Source organism: Rhamphochromis longiceps, linkage group LG3 (assembly GCF_057381845.1).
Source record: "Rhamphochromis longiceps isolate RC_006_pf linkage group LG3, R_longiceps_female_GT1.1, whole genome shotgun sequence".
Lineage (NCBI taxonomy): Eukaryota > Metazoa > Chordata > Actinopteri > Cichliformes > Cichlidae > Rhamphochromis > Rhamphochromis longiceps.
This window is the reverse complement of record NC_140559.1, coordinates 44244565-44269426: the sequence shown is the minus strand read 5'-3', so window position 1 is coordinate 44269426 and position 24862 is coordinate 44244565. Positions and strand designations below refer to the sequence as shown.

Below are 24862 nucleotides of genomic sequence, written 5' to 3'. Positions count from 1 at the left end.
GGCCTCATCAGTGACAACGATGAGGCCGCCTACAGGGAGGAGGTGGATCGTCTGGCTGAGTGGTGCGACAGAAACAACCTGCTGCTTAACACCGAGAAGACCAAGGAGCTCATCGTGGACTACAGGAGGAATGCTGACCCACATCCACCCATCCACATTAAGGGGACGGCTGTGGAGCGTGTGAGCAGCTTCAAGTTCCTGGGAGTCCACATCTCCGAGGATCTCACCTGGACGACAAACTGCTCCAAGCTGGTCAAGAAGGCTCACCAGCGCCTCTTCTTCTTGAGGACTCTGAGGAAGAACCACCTGTCCTCAGACATCCTGGTGAACTTCTATCGCTGCACCATCGAGAGCATCCTGACCAACTGTATAACAGTCTGGTACGGGAACTGCTCTGCCTCGGACCGGAAGGCGTTGCAGAGGGTCGTGAAAACTGCCCAGCGCATCGCCGGAGCACCACTTCCTGCCATAAAAGACATCTACAGGAAGCGGTGTCTGAAAAGGGCTGGGAAAATCATCAGAGACCCCAGTCACCCATCACATGGACTCTTCACCCTCCTGCCCTCTGGGAGGCGCTACAGGAGCCTCCGGACTAAGACCACCAGGTACCGGAACAGCTTCTTCCCCACAGCTGTCAGACTCCTGAACTCTGCCTCCTGACATCTGACCCACGTTAACTCATGGACTGAACATACACACACCCACAATGGACAACTGTACCCTCAAACACAATAATAACATGGACTGAACCACCACTCACAACCACTAGCACTTTATATAGCCTCTGTAGAAATTATCCACACCCTCACTTACCTTAACTGCACAACTGTATAGCCCTGTGTAAACAATCATTCTGTACATACGATAATTTTTAACCCTACAACTGTTTACAACTTGCATAGTTCCCATTTCTGTATAGCTGTATATCTCAGATTCCTGTAAAGTTATTTATTTCATATTCTGTATAGTTTTTCATATTTATATCCTGTCCATATCCTGTACATAGCTTGTACTCACTACAGCCTGTACATACTTATAGTTATAGAATATTCACAACATACTTCATACCGTGTACATTATAACATACCATAATAGACCCATTTCTGTAATATACTCACATATCTATATTATTGCTAATATATATTGTAATATATCTATATCACTAAGCACTTCTGGATGGATGCAAACTGCATTTCGTTGCCCTGTACCTGTGCATGTGCAAAGACAATAAAGTTGAATTCTATTCTATTCTATTCTATCATGCTTACCTGCAAACGTGACGTCTAAAAATTGCTGTGAGTGTTTCCTAGACTCATTTGAATAAGGTGTAGAGTTGTTTTGATAGATTTAAGGCAATATCAAGAACCACAACAACACATTTACAAGCTATCTGTATGTGACTAACACCTAAAATCTTGTAACGGAACAGAAGGACTGTGCACTTCTTTTGTCCACCGTCTTTTGTGTATCGCCTGTTTTGCATCAAAAAAGTTGGAAACAAGTCACAGAAAAGGTCTGTTTATAATAATGAATGTATAATAAGTATTTAATAAGTGCTTTGACCTAATAAAAACAGTCTCTGAAAATGTCCTGAACGGAAAAATCACTAACCAGTTTTCTTCAAATGAACACACACACTTGGTTTTCTTTCTAGTTTATATTTCGCCATGATTTGTCCCTTTTAATCTGTTTCTGAAAAGACAAAAAATCGACCTGAGCAATGCATGAATGACATGTTATTATTCATGTACCTTTCCATGTACAAATATTTGTCCTAGGAAGCCTTAATGTGATGCAAAGTATGACCAAATATCAAAGTAATCCTGCAATCCCCACCTAACTCTTTATTTCCCAACATAATAAAAACATAAGCTACTGGTTCTATTCAAATCTAAAAATGAATAAAAGAAGCATCTAACTTTATGCAGGTATGTTAAGCAAAAACACCCTTTTTGTTTACGCATGCAATCAAGTTTAGATTAAGAACAGCAGGAACAGACACGTCTGCACCTCGATGCAGTTAACTGCAGTTAAGGGACAGATAAAGAGAAGCTTATGCAATTAATAGTAAAGATGCCCGAGCTGTAGAATTAAAAGTTCCTGAGTTTTCAGCTTAGGTGTAATCTGCAGGGAGCTCAATATACTGTTCGCAATTCTAGAAAAACTGTCTGTACATGTCTGAGGTAAATAAAATGGACCGCAGGTTCAGAGCGTCCTGACGACGGAGCAAGAAGCACAAAACTGCCCCACCAGCAGCAGCAGCAGACAATGGTACTTCTAATCACGTAGGACTGAATGTTTGAGCAGCAGCCGAGGGTGTTTTGACATTTCACACAATTATGAATCATGATTACAGATCAATGAGCTTCACATCTGACTTGATAAGGATAAAACAGCACACCCAGTCTCTAAAACAACTAGAAAAAATATCGTGTGCTCGCACCAAGACAGCTGTTGTCATTACCGCTCGACTGCGCGTTCCTTTGAAGAAGTCCTAAAAGCATTTAATGACACATCTTGAACGATGTGCACGTGTGACACAGACGTATAGGCGCACACGGGAATCTATCGCGAAAATCAACTGGCACTTTCACGCATCTCTGTAGCGTGCTGAGAGAGTCTGAAGGAGCGCCGTGAGTTTGACATTGAATACATAAAAGCTGTCTGTTGTTGAGAGGCTGTCTGCTACAAATGTTCCCAGCATTCCTGCTGTCACAGGAGAAAGATCATTTTTAAGTCTTCTCTGAAAGCCTTCTGCGCGGTTCGTATCTATGTACGCTCATATATTTGAATCCACTAACTTGAGTAAAGTGACCGAATCGCTTCTTTTGTCAACACAAAGTCATACATCTCTTAACACACAATGGATAACTGGCATGAAAAACAGAGAAACAAGACATGATACAGAGAGGGTGATAATGTAGACATGTAACTTAAAAAATAAAAAAGAAACAGAGGCCATAAAATGTTCATGTTTATGGCCTCTTCCTGCATTTGACTGTGTCAATATACGTGAGATTAAAGTGCGTCAGCTGTGTGTTTATTCAGAAGCTTGATCCGACCTTCACACACAAACCTGGTGTGTGACTCAGCGCATTAATCGAGACACGAATCAGGGTCCCTGGCTGTAGTTCTTACAGCTGAGCAGGGGAACATGGCCACCACGTTTTGCTGAAATCTGAACTTGACCTTGAGGTCACCAGTAATAACTGCACCTGTATTGTACCAATTTGAAAATCCTGTGTTGCTTCGTTTTCGAGTTATCCGGTCGTTAAGTGATGACGTGACGAATCCTACTTCCGGGCCTAAAGTAGTCTGCGTTTAATATGGCTTTTGTGTTGTTAACATGTTTAATGTTATGTATTTTCTTCTATTTAATCTCAAAAAGCTCCTAAAACAGTCAGTGATCACTGTTGACCTCCCTCGGCTTTTATTACCGCTAATCTTTAGAAGCAGAAAATTAGAGGTCATTCAGGTCTTTATGTCTAAGACATTCCTGCAGACTAACTAATTGGTGTGTGTCATCTGGTTTGAATAGATGAAACTGGGTATTTGAATGATTTTGCACAAGGGAAGCGTATGTAATGCAAACAGAAGTGGCCCTAGCATAGAACCGTGTGGAACTCCATAATTAACCTTAGTGTGTTTATATGAACAAAATCAAGTCTATTAGATAGATATGATTCAAACCACTGCACTGCAGTACCTTTAATACCTACAGCATCCTCTCTGTAATAATAATCTCTGTAATAATAATCGAACACTGAACTGAGGTCCAGTAGGACAAGTCAGTTTTAGGTAAATTTCCTTCCTATGTGTTTAGGCTTATTACAAAGTGCAGATGCACCCGGTTGATGTGTCGTTAGTTCTGCATGTATTTCGTCAGAAACTGAATTATCGGGTGATCTAAAAAGAGATGGAAAGCTTTCGGAATCCAGTCCAATTATTTGGTTTCATTAATGAAAGAATCATGGAACAGCACAGACTATTCAAATTATAATCAGTGGAATTTCATTTTAAGAGTAACAAATCTACAAACTACAGTTTACACTGTACCTAAAATCTTGGTAGTCCACGTGTTGCTGCCTGTGTCTGCACGTATCAAAGGATTCGAATTTGGTTCTGAAAGGCAGTTTCACTGCATCAGTTGAGAACAAAAATCCTCTGAGAACATTTGCCATGTTCTTCTTTCACAATAGAAATGCAAATTTGTCTTCTTACTGACGTAACACTGGGCACCAGCTGAAGGAACTGACGGCCTGCTGAGTCACTGGAGGGACCGCTACTCTAAATTAGTGTCTCGAAAAGCCTTTTAATGCTCACTTTATGAAAAGAAAAATATGAAGTGGTGCTGGCAAAGATGTGAACTTCAAGGACATTTCACCACATAAGAAAAGACAAAGGACGGCGAATATGAAGACATTCTTTCTGTTGCAGACCTTGAGAGATATCCTAATGGCCACATTTGCTCAACAACAAGCAGAAAAAACACATGCTACAAGTAACACATTAGCACTAGTAAATGAACAACTGTATAAGACAAATAGCTGCTCGAGTGTTATATTAAAAGCAACAGCAATTGGTTGCACTGCTGCAGCATGAAACTAATTGCAGGCAGACTAGCAGGGCCTCTTTGCATATGTTGAAAGGCAGCTTTGCCTTTGCTTTATGGGACCATATAAAGTAAGCTAAGAGGCATGAATGCAATGATAGGTCTTCGTGGCTTCTGTGGTTAACAGTTAAGATAGCCCGATAGCTGTGATAGTTACAGACACAGTGTGTAGCTTGCAGAATACATTTCTGCAAAGTGATTAAACGTCCTTTATGTTTCCAGGGATAGACAGCCTCGGTCCTGAAAATACGACAACACGTCTACATACACAGACAGAGAGTGGCACATGTTCAGAGCGAGGCAGACACGCACACAGCAAACAAAGACAGATTTCTTCATATCAGATTCCAGATTGGGGGGAGTTGGCGACATACTTCCCATGAGTCTCTGCTTTCTCTAAACAGTCTAGACTCTATTCACCCCCCCAAATATCTACTGTATCAATCCATCTGTCCTCATCAGCTTATCTAATATTACTGGAAGTTATTACACCCATCACTTATCTATCACCATAACCCGGAGTGATGATATTTTTAATCAACAGCATACCTCAGCGTTAATGAAAGTCATTAGTTTGTGAGTCTGCAAAAGGAGGATAATTAAGTTGATTAATTATTATTAATATGTCGCAGATTTGGAACAAAAGGTGAGGTGCACTTGGCTGCAATTCATTATAACGTGAACTACCAGGAGGTACACCTGATTTATCTCACATGACAGCTGGGCAGACTTTTGTGAAACTGTAGCTCTCATGATAAAAAATCGTTTTCATCCCTTTTTTTTGTGCAGTCAGGCTTGTTACTTCGCTCAAGATCAAAGTGGGTGTCGTTTTGCGTAACATTGTACTCATGTCACGTGCTCTTCGGGTTTTATCAAGTTATTCTTAGAACAGCCGAGGTCTGAACTTTCTGTTCTGTCGTTAGCAGCAGGTTTTTTTTCCGTTCACATCAGTTCGACAGCAAAAATAAAACCTTACTTTGGGAGATCAGAAGGCCTTTCACAAGATAATGCCTTTATTCTTCCAACTTTCTTTATGTGAGATTCAGACAATGGTTTTTGTCTCGCCTCACTGGTACCAAGAGGACAAACCACACCTTCTGTGTACTGACCCCCCCATCCAACATCCAGCAGGACATTTTCTATGACATCATACTGCTTTCTGCTGCCAAGAATTTTTTCTTCCATTAATGCCCCTAACTTTAGAACCATTTGCCCCTCAATGGCAATATCTCCATCGATCACCAGGCTAATGCATCCGTATTCACAAGGAGTCACCACAGGAGGTAGTTTGAGTTAGCGGATTTTATTATTATTATTTATTTTTATTTTCTTTAAACTGGATGCTGTTCCTGATGCAGCCCACCGGTTGGTGAGCAATTGGTGGAAGTTGCTGGTTGTCACCATGTGAACTCAGTCACAAAGAGAGTGCTCCCTGTGATTGTTGTGATTCTAGTTGGTTGCTAGCAAATTTCTACAGTCTCCCACACTTCGCATTGAAGACTCCAACTTGTCTGCAAACGCTCGGCAACCACTTGCTGAGCCTTAACGCTGCAATCAGGAAGTTTCAAAAGTCGCAGCATTTACTCTAAAGGAAAACGTCTGTGTTTCCAGACTGTGTTGAACTCATGGTTTTGTTTCCACTCAGGCAAATGCAGCAATCTGCTAACGACCAAAACAACCTGAAAGAGTTTTCCGGTGTAACACCATATTCCTCCTTTCACCTAGGAACTGCTGCCGGATCAGGGAATACACATTTTTCCCTAGCAGTTGGCGGTTGCCATGGAGTCATGAATTAATTTCTAAGCCTGTGTGACAAGAGCCTTTCTTAAATAAACGTTCAGAAAAAGTCACTGTGTCTCAATTTCTCTACTCCTATTATTACACTTTGATTTAGTGGACTGTTTGCTTACACAGCATGAATATCATGGGGTTATCTCAAATAGAGAGTGGCGGAAATGGTGAAAGCAGCATTTAACTGTGACTGACTCACTAACCGCTGCTATTTGCCAGCATTTACAACTTGTTGAGCCTCTGACCACACATAGAGAGCTATTAACATCAAACAATGCTACAACACATATAACATTAACAGCTGATAAAAATGTGTTTTAGCATAGTTTTAGCACTGCTACATCCACATCCACAGATGACACATTTCTCCTTGTGGTTTTACTTATTTTGACCTTTGATGCTTTAATTAATATTCTTGTTCTCTGTAACATTAGTTTAAACAACCAAGAAACCAAGGCAGTAGCACCCAAAATGCTAATGCTAGGCTCAATGTTAGCATCAAAGGGGAAGACTGGGAAACAGAAACCAGTAAATGACATTAGGTGGCTGTGTACATCTTTTCTATTTATTCCATGGTTTTGTCCTGGTTCTGCGATTCGTCCCACCATCGAAAACATGCTTGGGTAATTGTGCTGTTACTGTGCGCTTCATCAATGCAGTAGCTAACATGTGGAGATCTAAAATTGAGTTTGCCTGCAAGGGGAGATATCTTATCTTAGGGAAAGTAAGTAGAAGAAGGAAGTATCTTAGGAACAAATATGCTTAACTGCTTAAAGAGAGATCAGCACGAACATTACCTTTTATTGTATTTACATATTAAACATGCAGCTAGAACCAGCACTGATTAGCTTTGCTTAGCATAGCTCTCAGACGTAAGGGGAAACTGCCAGCCTGATTCAGGTCAAAATAAATAAACCAGCCCGATTATAAAGAAAGACAAAGAGTGTGCAATCACTTTGCAGTTGCTGACGCAGTACTGACACTTCTGGCAATGTTGTAGTACCAAGAGATAATTAGAAGGGATACATGTTAATTGCTGCACTGCAGCTAACACCTTAATGCACAAACTCTGTCCTCTTTCAAAGCTTGGACTTGTGACTAAAATCTCATTTGAATGTTCCCTCTAAGGCATTCCCAGACAAGTCAACAAACCTTCAAGAAGCTTCTTTTTATAGATATACCATACCCTCCATGCTCCATGAGGCTCCTCCTCAAGTTTCTTCTCATCATAGCAGCCTCATCACAAATAATAAATATACAGTGGGGCAAAAAAGTATTTAGTCAGCCACCGATTGTGCAAGTTCTCCCACTTAAAATGATGACAGAGGTCAGTAATTTGCACCAGAGGTACACTTCAACTGTGAGAGACAGAATGTGAAAAAAAAAATCCATGAATCCACATGGTAGGATTTGTAAAGAATTTATTCGTAAATCAGGGTGGAAAATAAGTATTTGGTCAATAACAAAAATACAACTCAATACTTTGTAACATAACCTTTGTTGGCAATAACAGAGGTCAAACGTTTACTATAGGTCTTTACCAGGTTTGCACACACAGTAGCTGGTATTTTGGCCCATTCCTCCATGCAGATCTTCTCGAGAGCAGTGATGTTTTGGGGCTGTCGCCGAGCAGCACGGACTTTCAACTCCCGCCACAGATTTTCTATGGGGTTGAGGTCTGGAGACTGGCTAGGCCACTCCAGGACTTTCAAATGCTTCTTACGGAGCCACTCCTTTGTTGCCCGGGCGGTGTGTTTTGGATCATTGTCATGTTGGAAGACCCAGCCTCGTTTCATCTTCAAAGTTCTCACTGATGGAAGGAGGTTTTGGCTCAAAATCTCACGATACATGGCCCCATTCATTCTGTCCTTAACACGGATCAGTCGTCCTGTCCCCTTGGCAGAAAAACAGCCCCATAGCATGATGTTTCCACCCCCATGCTTCACAGTAGGTATGGTGTTCTTGGGATGCAACTCAGTATTCTTCTTCCTCCAAACACGACGAGTTGAGTTTATACCAAAAAGTTCTACTTTGGTTTCATCTGACCACATGACATTCTCCCAATCCTCTGCTGTATCATCCATGTGCTCTCTGGCAAACTTCAGACGGGCCTGGACATGCACTGGCTTCAGCAGCGGAACACGTCTGGCACTGCGGGATTTGATTCCCTGCCGTTGTAGTGTGTTACTGATGGTGACCTTTGTTACTTTGGTCCCAGCTCTCTGCAGGTCATTCACCAGGTCCCCCCGTGTGGTTCTGGGATCTTTGCTCACCGTTCTCATGATCATTTTGACCCCACGGGATGAGATCTTGCGTGGAGCCCCAGATCGAGGGAGATTATCAGTGGTCTTGTATGTCTTCCATTTTCTGATGATTGCTCCCACAGTTGATTTTTTCACACCAAGCTGCTTGCCTATTGTAGATTCACTCTTCCCAGTCTGGTGCAGGTCTACAATACTTTTCCTGGTGTCCTTCGAAAGCTCTTTGGTCTTGGCCATGGCGGAGTTTGGAGTCTGACTGTTTGAGGCTGTGGACAGGTGTCTTTTATACAGATGATGAGTTCAAACAGGTGCCATTCATACAGGTAACGAGTGGGGGACAGAAAAGCTTCTTACAGAAGACGTTACAGGTCTGTGAGAGCCAGAGATTTTCCTTGTTTGAGGTGACCAAATACTTATTTTCCACCCTAATTTACGAATAAATTCTTTACAAATCCTACCATGTGGATTCATGGATTTTTTTTTCACATTCTGTCTCTCACAGTTGAAGTGTACCTCTGGTGCAAATTACTGACCTCTGTCATCATTTTAAGTGGGGGAACTTGCACAATCGGTGGCTGACTAAATACTTTTTTGCCCCACTGTATAATGTACGCTTATTTTGGTACAGGCTTCTCACAGGCAAGCCTAATTTTGCCGCTAAGTTATAATGCACGGCCTGTTAGGAACTAATAAAGCACGTACACAGTAGCACCACCGCATCGCCCCTTGCTGTGATCTGGGTTGTGTCCATGTGATTTCAAGTGATGCAACATGATCCAGTCGAACGTTCCTTTGGCAGTCGAGCAGCACACAGCTCAGCACCCTGAAGGCAAAGACGTGCACCTGCCGTCCCCGGTGACTGATCTCAGAAACAGACCCCGAAACGTCACTCAAAACCACCCGACAAGACCCAGACTCGCAGCGTAATAAGAGACGGGATTATGTTTAACTGGGCTGGATTCCTCGTCAAATTTCAAATGCTTTTATTACTGTGACACTTGTGGGTTTCTATATATATATATTAACGGTATATATTTAGGATAACGAGAGAGGGAGGAAAGAAAAACCTGATGGATGATTGGAGACCCACATTAAGGGAGTGCAGATTATAAATATATTATATATGAAACAACTTCAAACGTGATGATGATAAAAACGCTTTGATTGGTGGGATTCTCTCTCTATTATTGTGGAGTCTTTACCTTGAGCACCTTGAGGCGACAGTAGATTTGGTGCTATATAAATAAAGTTGCATTGAATCCTGGTAAATTTTCACCCTCCTGTGACAATTATTTATGACTCTCCTCTCTTAAAGTGAACTTTCAGAGCAGCCCAAGCCTTTTTTTGTTTTGTTTAACATCCTGGTTGATATCTATGTGGCGTGACACGTCAAGTAAACGCTGCCAATGCAAAGGGAACAGAGATATGTTGGCCTCTATACTTCCTTGTTTGCTCTCACTCCTCTATCACCCCGTGCTGACAGTACATTTAAGGTGGTAACTTATGTATTAAAAACTAGATATTAAGTGAGGCAGACATTGAGATTGTGGTCAAAATGAGCAAAAAGAGCTCAATCTGTACTCAAATACAGGCGAAGACTGTGTATGACCTGTGTGTGTGTGTGTTTGTGTGCGCATGTTTTATTACTTCCATAGCGACAGTGATTGTGGTTAAGGTACAGAAGAATTTTAAAGGTGAAACAGGTTCATGTGTCAGCGCTGCCAGGCAACCGACAACTGTGTGAAAAGATCACCTTCATACTTTCAGAATCAATGTAATGACATTCTCATCATGCTAGGGAAGCGAAACAAAGCTTTACTATGTAATGGAAATATTTAGCTTTTTCAAATGTGGGCAACTGAAATGCAAAAGTCTTAAGCCACCCCTTCATTTCTTTCTATTTTGCTCGGGGAATGGGAAATAGGAGGGACAGCAGTTTACTGAAACATGTGCATGGAAATGAGGCAAAGACAGAGTTTGTACAAACTAACGAGCTTGAAAGTCAGTTTTCGGTTTGCCCTCTTTTATTTCTTTCTCGTCGTTTCTTTAGTCTTCGGGAATAGTTCTCCAGGCTTGTCACGGCCTTGCCTTGCTAAGCATTAATTTCTTTCTCCAAATGATGTGAAGATCATATTTACTCAACGTGTAAACGTGCTTAAGGTTTGAGCGATGTTGATATACGAACAGCCAACAGAGCTTGAATAGAGGATTATGTGTGTAAAATAAATGGGCTCAACACAGATGCCACTTGGGTTTTCTCATGTTTTCTATCAAATATACAGACACAGGAAAACATGACCACAAAGCCACTTGCGTCACTGTCACATACGTCATCGCCTCTGTGGAAACATGACTTCATTTGAACTTGACTTCCACCTTAAGATTCTCTTGAAATCTTTGGCATGAAAAACAAATATCATGCTCGTGGTCATGACATGATCAATGTCACCTTACTGGGATAAAGGTAGCGGGAAAGAGGGAAAGGAGGAAGTGCCACAGAGGGTGTAGGGTGTCAGCCAGGTGGCAAAGGGGCAAGAGTGTGATTAGGTCTTGATTGCCAAAGGCCAGATGTGAGCTGACCCCACACGTCAGTCTGCCTCTTAACTGTGTACCTCCTTTCAGCTCATCACTGCTAGAAAGAGCCTGACTGTAAATCAAACTGCTGGTAGAATGCGACCAGTCGTCCCAAATACCACAACAGGGGATCGAATGGCTAACTGTAGCCCACAAACCCCTAAACCAAACTTTCACATCATAAATACAGTTGTATTAATTACCATTTATTACATTAAGAGCTCTCTTTCTAATCCCTTTTGCATGAATTCAGACTTACCAGGCTTCAGTTTATCATAAATATTTCAGAAAAACTAACAACAAGATCCAAAAGACATGCAGAATTTCATTACTATTACATAGTTACTATTTCACATCTGAATTTTAGATTACATTTTAAAGGTTTTGTGGGATCACTGAGGTACACATGGGGTTGCCGTCCTTCTCAGGAAATAACTAACATGGAGTTACCATGATCCAGCTGAACGTCATTCACCTTTTAAGTGCTCATGATGTTGACTCACTGAGAGACACACAGGTAAAAATTCCACCTTAAACGTTACAGATTCTTTCGTCCTGTTGCGCAGTCACTTATATAAATGTATATTAAACTTCCGCTGTGGAAGCAGTGGATGCATAACCTACGAAACAAGTCGCAACTTAACATTGTGCGTCATTAATAGCGCTACATCCGTGCCTACTAAGCCTATATAAGCCTGAGAGCAGCCTATGATCCTGCCCTGTGTTTTTGTGTAGGCTGAGGTTAAAGGCTCGGCCCTGTCGGCCCCACTCACTGCAGAGCAATCTGCCGGACCACACCAAACTTTGAAAAACACAAACACTGTGTCTCACTTCCTTCTTTGGGTGCACATTTATTTAGCACACGGCAGTCCCTGGACTCTTTATTAGGTACACCTGCTCACTTTTATATCTAATCAGCCGGTTTCCTGCAACTCGGTGCATTTAGGCATGTAGACATGGGGAAGACGACCTGACAGCGTGTTGTCTGCCAACTGGAAGATCAGTGAATTGATCCCAGACTCCACATACCCAAGTATCCTTGGGCAAGGTACTGAACGCCAAGTTGTCCCCCAGTGCTTCCATCAAAGTGGGAGTGTGTGTGTAAATGCTGGAAAGCTCCGAGGCATAGATAAAAGTGATTTCTGAATGTGTGAGTGAGACCTGTAGTAGGAAAACACTTGGAGTGCTCAACTGAATAGAAAAGCGTTACATAAGGCCACGTCCACGCTAATACATTTTCGTTTGAAAGCACACACCGTCCACACTGAGACGGCGTTTTTGGTCAAGGAAAATGGAGCTTTTTGAAAATGCTCTCCAAAGTGGATACATTTGAAAACGTCGTTTTCGCAGCACAGTGTGGACTGCGTGAACAGAGACTTTTTAAAACAATGCATTTTAGTCATGTGATGCAGTCATGTGACCAATTAAACTAAGATGAAAGAGGGCATTATACAGAAGTTGTTTTGTTTCCTCTCAATTTTGACAGCCCTATTAAGGATTAATACCAGTTTGTACTTGCTCCACATAGCTTTTCTTCAAATTCCTTAATTCTCACTCGCTTTTGCAACTTTGTACTTTTGTGTTACCCGTAGCAACAACTCCACCTCATTGTTAGTCCATTTAAAAAACTCGGATTAGTGTAGATGTAGCCTAAGATTCAGTCCATGTAGCCACAGTTGTTTGTGTGAATGCACTCGTGCTCTCAGAATAAGAATTGCAATGAGTACTGTATATTCTCGTTTATCTGCACTACTGCACTGTTTTATCTTTGTAAAGCACCAACTAACTTGGTTCTGCAGTGGTCTGATTGGTCAGATTTGTTGATTTAGATCCTCGCTCGATTTGAAAAAAATCAATGCTCTTTGTATGAAAAATATTTTTGACGTATAAAATATTTTACACATCCAGTGTGTCTGTGGTCATAAAGGTCAGAACGTGATGTGAGCCGGATTTTGATGAGGCCGAAAAAAGACATCACTTTTTTCAGTCAGTCTCCTGCTCGTCTTTCATAGAGCCAACGGATGGACAGCCACTAATTTGATAAAATAAATCTGCCCAGCTTTGAAACCCGGCTCCATTTGTCTCAGGAGACCAGAGGAGAGGTTCGAAAATATTAGGTAACAAATAAACAGCCAAAAACAACATGAAAGAAACGATCAGCCACTGCCTTTACTGAGCCAAAAGGTGATACTAAGCATGGGGGACATTCAGTATCGCACTCGTATACTGTACACGCAGGCGTCGGTAATCCACACACAGACGGACACACAGCTCCTCCGTGTGGGCTGAGGTCCAGTTCCGACACTCCAGCCCTCGGAGGTCTTTAGACGGGATTCACACAGCATCCGGCCCTTTACTGAGGCGCCACCACAGGGCTGTGGGGTATAAACGGTTTCTCACACCAGCACTTCTCAGGCAGTTAAAAACGTCTCTGCCAGCAAACACACATGCACACACACACACGCATGCACACACACGCACAGAAAATGTGACTGCAGTCCCAAGTGGTTGCTTTTGAATGTAAGGAGGTGGCTGATTACCAAGAGACCCACAGGGCACACCAGGTCAGCGTGATCTCAGATGTCAGCCATACCCTCCAGCACACACACACACCATCCATGCATAAACACACACTACCGTACCGGTGATACTTTCACCTCTTCAACTATCCGGAGCGTCAGCTCATTTACTCAGAAGTAAAACTTTTCCAAACGACTTTCTGGAGCTCTAAACGCTTTTAGTTTAACCTCAAAAAGAGTCAGCGCACGCTCTCGATAAAACTATAAATATGAACAGTTTCAACATTTAATGATAAATTACATCACAAGTCGTATGAAACTGTAAGTAAAGAGTCGTGTGCGTCTTTGATGATGTGTCTGTATGTTAGGAATGCTGACTTGGCCGTCTCCTCCGATGACTTATTGCCTTTGACTGATCCAATGCCACAAGCTTTTATTCACTCTTAGCTTTGTAAACTAAACATTTACTCAGATTTGCCAGCTTTCAGCAATCAGTTGGAGCAAGTTGCATTTATAAAAAAAATAGGTCAACTTTAACCATTTGGGTGGCCTGTTAAACAACAGGGTGTGTTTCAGAGGGCAAAATACACTTTGTGAAATCTTCTTCACAGAAATGCAATTTAGGTATAATAATTATGTAACCGCAGCAGCTTATTGTACTATAAAATGTGTTTTCATTGTTATCAGCCTAGCTCCTGCCATATTACGTTTCTTTATAGTCAGAGAGGTCAAAAATTTTACAGCAAAGCAGTAATTAAATCAGAAAACTAGGAATGTAACAAAACTGGAGGGATTTATTTTATTACTTTAGTAAAGGAGATGTGCTGAGGACAAAATATATAAAAAGAAGATGGAGACTAGGCCTCGTGTAAATCAAATGTTTTCACTATGACTGTGTAGAACAGCTCACCTACACTTACGGGACACAGCGGATCATCTGGCTCCACCTCAGCCAAACCCTAACATCCTCCTCTGTTGCGACAACGCTCTGCATGTCCTCCTTCACTACATCCATGAATCTCCTCTGTGGTCTTCCTCTTCAACTTCTGCCTGGCAGCTCCATCTTTAACACCCTTTGTCCAATATATCCACTAGGGGTGCAACGATACTCGTATCGGTATTGAACCATTCGATACAGTGCTTTCGGTACGCATATGTATCGAACAATACAAAATGTTTTATTTATTTTATCAACTTTTCTTCTGACGATGCTGTCTGTGTTGAGCGCTCAGTGGATCTGCGTTCGACTACTCCGCCTAGGCTGCACTGTCAAGTGCAGATCCACTGAGTGCAGCACAAGCTACCAAGACAGAAGCTAAGCTCGTTGCAACATGGCAAATTGAACCTCCCCCACCCTCATTCAGATCTGGCGTTTGGAACTATTTTGGTTTTCATGTGACGTATGACCCTGATGGTAAGCGCGTCATGGACTAAAGTAAAACAGTATGTCGGATGTGCCACGCAATGCTCAATTGGTGGGAACTAGTGCGTTAGCGCAGTTAGCTCGTTAACATGTTGACGCCGTCCAGCCCCACTCACGGGGCGATCCGCGGTAACTCGTTAACGGAAATTTGCCGTGTTGTGGCGTTGTCATTTTAACGAGATTAACGCTGACAGCACTAGTGTGAACACAACGAATATGACTGCACATTTACACCGACATCATCCTAGTGCAAAGACAAGTGGAAGCAGACAAAAACAACAAGCACGCATGCTACAAACTTTACCGAGTCATTTAGACAGCCGTTAGCACATGATTCTCCTTATGGGGACCTGATATGTTTAATATGCTGCTGAGAATATAGCCCAGAAGAAGCGGATAGTATAGCTTTTATTTTGGGAAGAGACATTTCTCTGTAATAAACTCTCTTTTCCAAGGATGAGTGATTCCTCAATCAGATAGATTTTTTTTATTACTTTGTTGTTTCAGCAACATTAAATTTAAAAACTGTACTTTTGAGTTAAAATATATATTTATAATTTTAATAAATGACAAATTAAAAAGGCATGAACATTTTTTTTTGTATCAAAAAAATATCGAACCGTGACACCAAAGTATCGAACCGAACCGTGAATTTTGTGTATCGTTGCACCCCTATTATCCACTATCCCACCACTGCGCACGTGTAAACAATCTCAGCCTCACATCTCCAACATCCTCAGCCTGAGCTGTCCCTTTAAACCTTCCCCTTCACTCCTGCTGCTTACCCTCTGTCACCAATCACCCCTGACACTCATCTCCACCTGCTGCACAGTTTCTGAATTCTCATCTCCACCTGTCTAGTGAACTGTCCGCTGCTTTGGATGGGTTACCCCAGGTATTATAATTCATCCACCTTCACTACCTCCACCCTTGCAGCTTCACGTAATCATCCTTATCCCTCTGTAGTTAGAACAGATCAGCTGTGTTAAAAGATCCGGTCGAGTCCACTGCCCTCTCTCCGCGTCACCTCCAAACCTCCACAGGTATGTCATCTGGACCCGCCACCTTTCAACTCTTCACCCTCTTCATAGCTCACTTTCTGCTTACTCATCTTCTGAGATTCATCGTAACCGCCCGAATCTCAAAGGTGTACGCCCCGAGCTCACCTCCACGCTCTCGTTGACCTCTATCCCCCCGTCGTTGTCATCGTCCAGCTGTTTGTGGATGTGTCGCAACGCCTCCAAACTGAAGCGGTCGGCCTCGCCCATGCACGGCGGCATCACTATGAGGCAGGGGTCTGCGGAACAAAACAAAACAGAAAAATAGAGATGAGAAGGGAAAGGTTGAGATTAACAAAAGCAGTACTCTCGTCTGAGTATAAACAGGTGGAAGTTACACTTGCGAGCATTCGTAAAACCGGCTCTACTAAATGCTACCCAGGCTTTCAAGGAATTTCTGCTATGTTGTTCACTCGCTGCATACTTGGAACATGGAGGCAGCACATTGAGCAGAATGTAGGTTACAGTGCCAACAAAACAAAGAGCACACCGGGATGATATGTAGTAAAAAGAGCGAACAGAGACCGGGCGGTTATTTTTATATTCTCAGAGAGGAACGACGTTCTTATAGCGTTTAGATTTTATTTGCTGACTGTTTATGAAACAAAGAAGCTTAAGATGCCGCTGGATGGGTATGCGGTGATATGCTAATGCAGGGCTATGATAATAAAGTCTCTGACAGCGTGTTTACATAGTTTCACCTGCTCTCACAGCCCCAACCACACCCACGCTCCAGGCATTTATTAAAATCAGCTCCACTTTCGTGTTTGAAATGGACACGTGACGCGACTTGCGGCGTGAAAGCGCACTACAGGAGACTCCTCCACGTGCTCACTAGTGTTTGTTTAATTAAAGACTTCGATAGCTCAATTATTACAAACGCTGAGGTGACGATGATGTCTGTGTTTTTGTCACAGCAGCGCAGGCGAATCGGCGGTCCTGCCGGACTCTGACGCGTGCTGTTATCATTCCTGCAGCGTCCCTAGACATTCCCCCTCTCTCTCTTGTTTTTATTCAGCCCTGTCCCGTCCCAAAGGGCGAAATGAGCCCATTACTTCCAGCCTTCCTAGCGATGGACAGTGTCAGCTGGCTAAGAGCCAAACTGTCTCAATGGAGCCACAAAACCACACACAGAGGCAGATGTGTACAACCACAGAAAAAAAAAAGACAAATGCATGCATCACAAGTGCAAAGACATCCCTCTGTAAACCAGAAAGACAGAGCATTTTTTAAAACACTTAGATTGTAAAAAAAACAACTGAATCCGAGTCATCCCAAGGCCTAACAAATAATGATGCTCCCTGCTGTTTATAGAGCTGCACAGCACTGAAGGCCAACAATACAACAGCGAGACAGACACACACCCAAACACATGCATCAGGTTTTTAAGTGTTCTTGGCAACAGGCGGCGTTTCCGAGTGCGTGTACACGACCGCCACCGCGACGGCTTCACAGAATGCAAACAAGAGGCGGTAAGAAATCACATTATACGGCTAATAACAGCTCTTCCCTGAGAGCCAATGGACACGCCGCTTTTGAATGCACAGCTGGGCAACTCGGACAACCGCACACCTCGAAAGTGATTCGTTTTCAATGTTTAATTGCTCCGTGCATTTACCCGACGACCAAAAAAGGAAAACGCATGCACAAACTGTAGCAATGTTCTCAAGGCGTGAAGCAAAAGTTCAACAGTCTTCTTTAATTTTAACGCGAGGACAAGAATCAGTCGACATGTGAAAGCGTGTCAGCCGGTCAGTAAAGATGTTACATGTTCAGCACGTATAAGAAAAGAAAAACATCCCACGCAAACATCTCGTCTCGTCACGCTGTCACGAGCTTCTCGTCATGGGTAGGTGTCTTTCTGTTAGGCGATGCGGGTTGCAGGTGTAGCTCGGCAGAAAGAAAAATAGTACCTGGTGAATGTGAAAACACCCGCGAGGTTTCTGAGTTTTATCTGATTGTTAACCAGGGCATGATTTCTTAAGAGGAATTGCTGCTGAGCTTTTCAAACGTACTTCTTGCGTTTTGAGTGCCACAGGAGCCAACTGGTTCCACTATATCCGAGAGAAGCTGGGAAACGCGAACTAAATCAGTGTACAGCAAATGGTTAAAAAGCACGAAGTGCAAAGAGTGTTTGACACAGACAGCTTGACAAAGTCTGGAAACTCAGTCGGGGATCATGAGTATCATGACAAGGTTTTCATCTTTCTTAGTTAACCCTTCAGGCTGTGTGCTCATACAAAAGAGGGTGTTGGTGTTTGATGCATCATTTGACTCTTGTTCTGCACAAAATGAACGGACTGAGTCCCGCTTACATCAGAGGAATGGCTCACAGAGAGTTATGGGAATATCAAAAAAAGCTTTACAGAGGCTTTACAGGACTGCTTTAACACCACAGACTGGAACATGTTTAAGCAGGCTGCCACCTACAACAACACCACTGACCTCCAGGAGTACGCAGAGACTGTTACAGCCTACATCAACAAGTGCATTGAGGATGTAACAGTCACGAAAACCATAACTGTCCGGGCCAATCAAAAACCATGGATGACAGGAGAGGTCTACAGGCTGCTGAAAGCTCGGAATGTTGCCTTCAGAGATGGAGACGAGGCAAGCCTGAGGACAGCTAGGGCCAACCTTTCCCGTGGCATCAGAGAGGCTAAGAGACAGTACTCCAGGAAAATATCCCATCACTTCAAAGACAGCAGAGACTCACGGAGCCTGTGGCGGGGCATTCAGACCATCACAGATTACAAGCCCCCACCACAGACTTGTGACAGTACTATCCCCCTGCTGAATGAGCTGAACACTTTCTTTGCTCGCTTTGAAGTCCGAAACAGCACCACTGCACAGAAGACCCCACCCCCTCCTGGTGACCAGGTGATGACTCTGTCCCCGGACAGCGTGAGGAGATCCCTCAGCAGGATCAATGCACGTAAAGCTCCGGGTCCTGACAACATTCCTGGTCGTGCACTGAGAGACTGTGCAGTGGAACTCACTGATGTCTTCACAGACATCTTCAACATATCACTCATCCAGGCTGTCGTCCCCACATGTTTTAAAGCCACCACAATCATTCCGGTTCCAAAAAAGTCATCTCCCTCCTGCTTTAATGACTACCGTCCTGTTGCACTTACTCCCATCCTGATGAAGTGCTTCGAACGACTAGTCATGCAACACATCAAGACTGTCCTGCCCCCCTCCCTGGACCCCTTCCAGTTTGCGTATCGGCCCAATCGCTCAACCGATGATGCCATCTCCACTGCACTCCACTCAGCACTCACACACCTGGACAAAAAAGATTCATATGTTCGAATGCTGTTCATAGATTTCAGTTCAGCATTCAACACTATAATCCCCCAACAGCTCACACAAAAACTGGTCCAGCTGGGGCTCAACACCTCACTGTGCAACTGGCTGTTGGATTTCCTCACCGGAAGACCTCAAGCAGTACGGGTCGGCAGTAATACATCCAGCACCATCATTTTAAACACGGGGGCCCCGCAGGGATGTGTGCTGAGCCCCCTCCTCTTCACTCTGCTGACCCATGACTGCACTCCATCACACAGCTCCAACCTCTTCATCAAGTTTGCGGACGACACAACGGTGGTGGGTCTCATTAGCAACAGGGATGAGACCGACTACAGAAGTGAGGTGAGACGCCTGGCCACGTGGTGTGCTGACAACAATCTCTCTCTGAATGTGGAGAAGACGAAGGAGATTGTTGTGGACTTCAGGAGAATGCACACCCAACATGCTCCTCTGACCATTGACGGAGCGTCTGTGGAGAGAGTGAGCAGCACCAAGTTCTTGGGTGTGCACATCACAGAGGATCTCTCCTGGACGTACAACACCACAGCACTGGCCAAGAAATCACAGCAGCGTCTCTTCTTTCTCCGCAAACTAAGAAGAGCAGGAGCTCCAGCCCCCATCATGTACACTTTCTACAGAGGCACCATCGAGAGCATCCTGTCGAGCTGCATCACTGTGTGGTTTGGAGCCTGCAATGCGTCCTGCCATAGATCCCTCCAACGCATAGTGAGAGCTGCAGAGAGGATCATTGGTGTCTCTCTCCCCTCCCTCCAGGACATTTACAGCACCCGTCTCACTAAAAAAGCCCTTTGCATAGCGGCTGATCCCACGCACCCAATGCAAAGCTTCTTCAAGCTGCTGCCGTCAGGGAGGAGACTGCGGAGTCTCCAGGCCAGGACCAGCAGACTGAAGGACAGCTTCATCCATCAGGCTGTCAGGAAGCTAAACTCCCTCCCGATTCTGCCCCCCTCTCTCCTCTTCTCCACCACGGTCTCACTGAACTCTGTCACACACACACACACACACACTCACTCTCTGACGCACTCACTGGCCTGCTCCAGTCACTTTGTGGAGCATTGGACTGCTTAAGCATTGGACCTCATAAGACTCTGTTGTTACACTATCTCTTACCGTACACTACTAAATCCCCATTTGCACTATTTGCCTATTTTGCACCACTATGCCTTCTTACTTGAATATTGTATATTGTATATTGCATAGCTTTTTTTTTGTTATACGTAAAATTGTATTGTATTTATTTAAATTTTTACTTTTTAATTATTTTATTTGCATTTTTCTAATCACTAGGGTTTGAGAGTAACGCAATTTCTATTCTGTGTATGTCCTGTACATGTGGCAGAATTGACAAATAAAGTTGACTTGACTTGACTTGACTTGAAAATGCTAACAGCAAAAAGACGCGAGAAATGCCGGAGAGGAAAATGCTGTCAGTTCACGAGTTAATATATTTATTTCACCACTAAATGAAGCTCAACAAGTAAATTTAGAGCTCACACTGCAGGAGATGCGGAAGTTAATTCACTTTTTGCCAAGTTAATGCTGGAACATTGCAAAACATGCAAACTGATCAGACTGCAAATCAGGACTGAGCACAAGTACGTTCCCTCACTGGCCATTAGGTACTCCTCTTCAGCTGCTCCCTAACGCAAGTATTTAATCAGCCAATCATGTGGCAGCAGCTCATCTAGACATGTAGGAATCGTCAAGACGACCAAACCAAGCATCAGAATGACGGAGGGTACAGGATCAGAAGACCACGCCAGAGGCTTCAGTTCGCATGGTCTCAACTTCTGCTGGGCCATTCAGGTGGTAGTGTCAGAATATGGAGTGAACAACGTGAAAGCATGGATTCAACTTGCCTGATATCAGCAGTTCAGGCTGGTCTTGGAGGTCTGAGGGATATTTCGTGGCACACTTTGGGCCCTCTGCTGTGAACTGAGTATCATTTAAACACATTTGCCTGCCTGAGTGTTGCTGCTGACCATGTCCATCTTCTGATGGCTGCTTCCAGCAGGATAACACGCCATGCCACAAAGCTCAGCTCTTCGCAAACTGGTTTGTTGAACGTGACAAAGTACCTGTACTCTGTACTCAAATGGCCTCCACAGTCACCAGATCTCTATCAACTAGAACACCTTAGGGAACGAGGTGGAACGAATAATTCGAATCACGGATGTGAAACCGACAAATCTGCAGCAGCTGTGTGACGCTGTCACATCAAACACCAAACATGTGAATATGGAGCAAAATCTCACAGGGATGTTTCCAGCACCTTTTTGAATCTGTGCCATAAAGAATTAAAGCAGCTCTGGAGGCATAAAGGGCCCAATCCTGCACCAGAAACGTGTACCTAACAAAGCGTCTAGCGAGCGCATTCATGTGCTTTCTGCAGAATTTCATCCAAAATGTTTTCTCTCAGCTGAAAAGAAATTGTGGTGCGCTTGGATCGCGTTCACAGAAACAGAAAAATGCAGCTTCTGACTAATTACATAACCTGCCCTGGAGCAGGCTGCGTTCAGCACAGGTTCCCATCGCAGGCAAGCCGGGTTAAAAGAAAGCCACCTTTGAGACAATAACTCACTAACACATTCATGCCGCTTAATACACACTTGCGAGACCAGAGGAAAGGCGTGTATGTTTGTGTGAACTCGCCCCATTAGATCTGCAGCTTCCACTTTTTTAAAGCACCCTGATGAGCATGTACAGCTCGCAGGCAGCCATGTGATATTTTCTGTGGGTTTTTGATGTCAGATCTGTTTACTAAAGCCAGACTTGACACGTTAGTTATAGAACTGCCACTTGGCAATCTACAGAAGAAGCAAAGAGAGGCATTTGATTGGACGCATGCCCGGGGCTAAGTTTGGATGAGAGGACACTGGGTAGGGATGAACGTGTCGAGCGAAGGAACCAGCACTGGCAGAGGGCTGCGAGTGGCCTCACGATTGGCAGAAGGGAGCGATACGCCGCCAGAGGTTAGATAACACGGTGATCATTTGTTCTTGTGCAAACAGATACAGCGGACTGGTTTGAGGGAGTGAAACCACAGAGGCTTTAAAGTCTCCACCTCTCAACACGATACAGTGACAGAGCTGGGCTAACTTGAACTGAACTTTTGTTTTGACTGATGTGCTCCAAATAGAAAAATCACTTTCTTTCTGACAACACGGTGTGCACCAATCAGGAACAGACCTTTACTAGGATTCCCCTAAAGGCTGTGTGCTGTTGGGGAAAAAAAACAGGAACAAAGAGAACCACAAAACACTCCAAACCACTTCCGTCCCCATAACGAAGACAGTAGATGAAGAAGCGTATCTGTCAGTGACAGGAAGTAATATCAGTGCGAACGAGGCTGCTTTAGATAAGCCTCGTTTGGGCAGCGTCTGTGCGCCTGTGCTCGGTCAAAAGCCATCTGATGCTCGAGAACAAGTTACATAATGCATTTGCTTAGCTTGCCAGAAAAGTTTACATAGTCTGCTATTTGCATAGCATGCACATCTAGTTTGCTGTTTGGTTATTTAAAGGAACCCAAAAAGACTTGACTTTTTTATGCAGAGAAAGAAGCAAAACAAGAGCCGCGGTTTAGCCGGAATTCTTTCTTTTACAGGAATGTCGGAACTGACAGCAGCACCCTTTCACTGTCTGTGATGTTGGTTTTCATTCCTCTATAAGTACTACTGGCCTAATTCTGTCCCCTGCATAAAGGAAAAGATGCTTCCAAGATAAAACAAAAGAAGAAATTTTAAAAAGCTGTCATTCACACGCAGGATTTAAGCTGTCCCACCTGCTGAGACATCCAGAAATGTGACAGCGCAGGCCTTTTCTCCCCCATTTCTGAGTACGTTTGAGGATAGTTGTTAGCACTACAATGAGAAACCATGTGACGGGAAGTGGTCGTCGGTGACCCCCCCCTGAGCGTTCCAGGGGGACGCTTGCTAAAAAAAATACTCAAATTAAAAACAGCCGGGACAAGCGGTCCCGAAAGATGACAAAATTGGAAAGCTCTGGGTTATTTTTAACCTATCAGGCTCCCGGCTGTCAGGATGTAAACGCTCAACAATGGCAGAGGTCTCCCTTGCTCAAACACACCCAGATGAGCAGGAAAGCGGCTGTACAGTAATTTGCTTTGCTATAACTCACAAAATGTGTGCAAGCTGTCACCGTGGGGGTGGGTGGGTACTTCAAAAGAACTTGATAGCTAAAGCATTTATCTGTCAGCTGCTCGCTTTAAAGTCATTTCCAGCACCTTTTTTTTCCTGCTCTATATGCGTGACATTAACAGGGTGTTGTTTCATGTTGACAAAAAAACACGTGAAGTCAGTGGCGGGAGAAGCAGACAGAGAGGAGTGTGTGTTTGTGATGTTCGATGTGTTTGCCGTGGGAGCTGTGGGGTGAGGGGGGAACTTCCTTCAATTCGATCCCTGTGACATTTGGCCTTTTGTGTTTAAACGCTCGAATCGATGCGCCAGACCTCATCCCGCTGAATTCTGGGTGTGTGGTCTGTTCAAATGTTAGACAAACATGTCTCCTACAGAAAAAATAAAAACAGCTTTACTCGCTGATCTTTAAGCCCCTGTAATCTTTTCATGTGCTAATATGAGAGCTTTGACAAGCCTTTCTGTTCTCCTATGTTTTTATTCACCTGAGATCAATGCCCAGGCAGGAGTTTGTTCTCTATCAATGCACACGATCCATCAAGATAGCTACTTTTATAACCTACTGAGCATTGTGTAAATAGCAAATCTTAACAAAAGCTGTTTTCGCCTGATGCTTTTGGACTAAATCGGAGTGAAAGGGGTCCAGGCGTGGTCTGAAATCATCCTCACTGCAGAAAACTTCATGTGTAAGATGTTTTCCCCATACTGGAAACCCAGGTGGAGTCTATAGGAGGCAGGACTCGCGGCCTGTACAGAATCTATTCTTAAAACTGGCTCAATCAGACATAAAGTCTGAAAAACGTCTGTTCAACGCCCGATCTGTCCAATTCAGACCACCTTGCATCCTCACATGCAGTTCCAAATAATGCCTCAGCTATAACGGCTTTAAGTATTACTCATCTGTCCCATTGACCTCTATGATATGAGTCACAGCGCTGCACCACTTGATTTGAGTCAATCCCACATACATCTTTGTGCAGCTGTCATAGTGTGTTTGATTCCACAGCTTAAAATAGTCGCCCACAAATCCACTGTTTAAGCAGCGTTTGCCAAAAAAAATGAAGCGCCTGGCTGTCTTAAGATATTACTTAGCTCTAAACACACACATTTGTTTTCACTGAAGATGTGGATCTGGCA

General features: G+C 43.6%; 1 protein-coding gene across 1 annotated transcript in view; it reads right to left on the bottom strand.

Annotated features, from left to right (window-relative positions):
• The window catches only part of stim2b (stromal interaction molecule 2b), a 61165-nt gene that overhangs the window by 15411 nt on the left and 20892 nt on the right, over positions 1–24862 (bottom strand). The window contains exon 2 of the mRNA XM_085399426.1: positions 16347–16477. Coding sequence (XP_085255552.1) covers positions 16347–16477 — 131 coding nt within the window. The remainder of the gene's footprint in view (positions 1–16346; positions 16478–24862) is intronic.